Raw genomic sequence first — 3,104 nt, forward strand, 5'->3', positions numbered from 1 at the left:
TATGGAACTTGTTTCTTGCTGTTTCTTCTTAAAACACTTCGTGAAGAGGAGGAAATTCAGCTCGAACTTTCACACAGCACAAGAGGTACTAACCCATCAAGTAGCCCCTACAGAAAGAAAATTAATTTAGACAAAAAGTTAGCAAACACAGGCAGCACTCCTCAAAAATCAAGAGACATACAATCTTAAACCAAAATTTAAGACTGCAAAAGCCTCTGCTGATCAAGGCTCTTTGGTCATCTTAACTACACACTCCATCCTCAGTAGGTTTTCTTCGATGAACTCTGAAAATGCATTAGTAATGTTCTTGATCCAACTTTGGTAATTGTTTGGAATTTTTGAAGCCCACATTATACCCTAAGAAATGTTCTTTATGTGTGCCCTTTACGCAAACTACAAGTGTTAAGATATTCAATACAACCTGATCTTTTCTGACACTTCACACAAATCTGTTGTCTCTCCTCCATTTCTCTGAAGCCCTGTTCTTTTCATGAATTTCAGAATGAGAACTGTTGTACAGACACACACGTACTCAGTGAAGCAGAAAAACCCATACAGCATCAATGAAGCAAGAAAACATAGGGTAGGTCCCTATCCAGACACCTGCTGCCAGGGAAACCATCACTTGTGTGTTATGAAACAATTTTTTAAGTACTCTGCAGAGGCCAAAAAAAGTATTTAAGAATAGAAGAATGACTTTCACTATTAATTCAACACTTCATGGAGTTACTCCAGAAATAACCTACCAGTAACTCTAAACATCAGGTTTCAGCTATTCTAAATTAAATAGACCAAAAAATACAGCGGGGGGGGGGAACTGGAAAACCTGCATTTGCATTTTGCACAGCCTGAAAGCTACAGTACTTTGACAGTTCCATATTCCTCAAAGCCCTACTTTGTAGCTACTTACCTGACCAGTACATACAATGAACTTTAAGGCACACTGAGCAAATCAGACTCACTAATCATATTTTCTAACCATCACCCTTTTTTAACTACAGCATGATCTTAGAGAAGCTGACTCCCAAAGCATCCCACCTCACTCAAGGTAGCTTGTTAAAAAAAAAGCAGTGAAAAAGGCAACTTCTATTCAAGCTAAATACTTTCTGTTACTCTTAAATTTAACACAGCACACACAAGCCGCAAAAGAGAATAAAAACTGAAAGATACTTAAATCACTTACGGTAGTTTCATCCTCATGAACACTCTGGCCATGAAGAAGCTCAAAAGCACACTAACAAATCCAATAAAGAGCAGAAGAAACCTATTCAACTTGGGGATGTTTGGTGCATTGGATCGGTCCAGAATTATGAATCCTAGGCCACCCATTGTGAAGAGAAAGCTGGATGCAAGGCCTTCCATAATGTACTGCCCATTTACTCTAAAGGGGAAAAAAAAGTGAAAAGAGTCAGAAAAATATTAAAGAAATTATTTACATTTCAAACCCTATCTATTCAACATGCTTTAGCTGTACAAACACACAGGATGAGTAACTTTGATGGCTGACTTTCTAACTAAAGTAAGTAGGAAAATGTAATAAATGTCATACTATACATCAAGACATTAATGCACAATTTATGTGCAGAACTGAGAGTCTGCAAGGTGCCCAGTGTAGCACACAGGAGGATTTATACAAATTTGTGCATACCAACAGCTACCACCCAGCTCACTGGATTGCAAAACCACCTAGTCCAAGGAGGTCCCAGGTTATACAGGTGGTCCCGAGGCATGGCAACACCACCTCCTTATTTCCATCCCCATGTTCAGGCAGGACTGTCTCAATCCTCCTCTCAGGACAAATTCCACTCAAAACACTACAGCAGCACATGAAACACACCTGCTGGTTCCAGCACACATCCTGCAGGATGTTCTGCTGCCTGCTTGCTGAGCCTGCATGGATCCACTGCAGGACCAGCCTGGGGGTGCCCCTTGGGGCTCTCTGTCAGCCCAGACAGCTGCACTTGTTTCTTACAAGTGGAAAGAGATGGAGAGTGAGGAAGCCGAGATGCAGAAAGAATATTGCACCTGGATCACGAGTCTCCTGCTCCCCACAGTCACTGAGCCATTTTTCCATCCTCCTAAATAGCAACCTCATAAAACTAGCATTGATGAAACTACAGTAGATGACCATACAGAAATAGAGATTATCATTACTGCCTCATATCCTGGAAACAAACAAGTTTATCTTCTCTTGTTTTGTTTACACTGACAAATGACAGTGCTAACAACTCCCTGCAGCAACTTGATTCATCAACACTGCAACAACCCAACCCAGTCTGAAGCACACATCTAGTCCAAGCCAAAATCTGTCACATCAACCATGTCACAGACTTCACAGATTCAATCAACTTTTCGGTATTTAATAAAAATCATTATTTGTTTCCACACACATAGATCCCCCCATTACAAAAGTAGACTTAACTCTCTTCAGACCAGTTTGTTACCAGGAGTCTCTAGCTCATTTTCAGTAATAGAAGTCGAGGGCACTAAGAAGACCCAGCTGTTACACATTTGTAACAACTTCCCCACCTGAGTGCCAAATACACTAGAGTTTAAAACGTAAGAAATGAAAGCTTCCCAAATATTACATATTCTGCAACAAAAATTGATCAAATGTATCTGCATCCAGTATAAAGGTCAACCTAATGAGCAAAAAAATAAGTACCTCCAACACAAACCAATTTTTTTTTTACCAGACCTTTCATTTTAAAAAGTTTTAGGACTAAGTTGTTTGATTTCCACTGGTTTCAATGCTGGTTGGGTGGGGTTTTCATAAAAAACTAAAAATAGTTTTTGGCAAACCAAGAACTGATATAAACCAACTCCTGCCTTGCAGAGAAAAAGGGAAGGGAAGGGAAGGGAAGGGAAGGGAAGGGAAGGGAAGGGAAGGGAAGGGAAGGGTGCACACCTCGGCAAGAGGGGTTTATTCCCTTGAGCTTCGGCATTTGCAGCATGCCGCTGGTGGGAACAGGGCCCTGCTCTTACCTGTATGCCAAGAAAGCCACCGGCCTCTGATGCCCGTGTTCGTCTGTCATGGACCCCACGCTCGGAGGTTCCACGATCACGTCATAGATGATTCCTGCGGGGAGGAAAGCAAGGACCGA

At 41.3% G+C, this 3,104-nt stretch overlaps 1 protein-coding gene across 1 annotated transcript; it reads right to left on the reverse strand.

The window, feature by feature from the left end:
- On the reverse strand, positions 1 to 3,085 carry OSTC (oligosaccharyltransferase complex non-catalytic subunit). Its single transcript, XM_014311953.2, has 3 exons — positions 2,986 to 3,085; positions 1,184 to 1,381; positions 1 to 107 (listed from the first exon to the last, which is right to left on the reverse strand). Exons 1-3 carry the CDS (start codon positions 3,033 to 3,035, stop codon positions 89 to 91), a joined length of 267 nt encoding a protein of 88 aa, XP_014167428.1. The 5' UTR covers positions 3,036 to 3,085; the 3' UTR covers positions 1 to 88.
- Between the last annotated feature and the right edge of the window lie 19 nt (positions 3,086 to 3,104).

This window comes from Geospiza fortis, unplaced genomic scaffold (genome assembly GCF_000277835.1).
Source record: "Geospiza fortis unplaced genomic scaffold, GeoFor_1.0 scaffold11, whole genome shotgun sequence".
NCBI lineage: Eukaryota > Metazoa > Chordata > Aves > Passeriformes > Thraupidae > Geospiza > Geospiza fortis.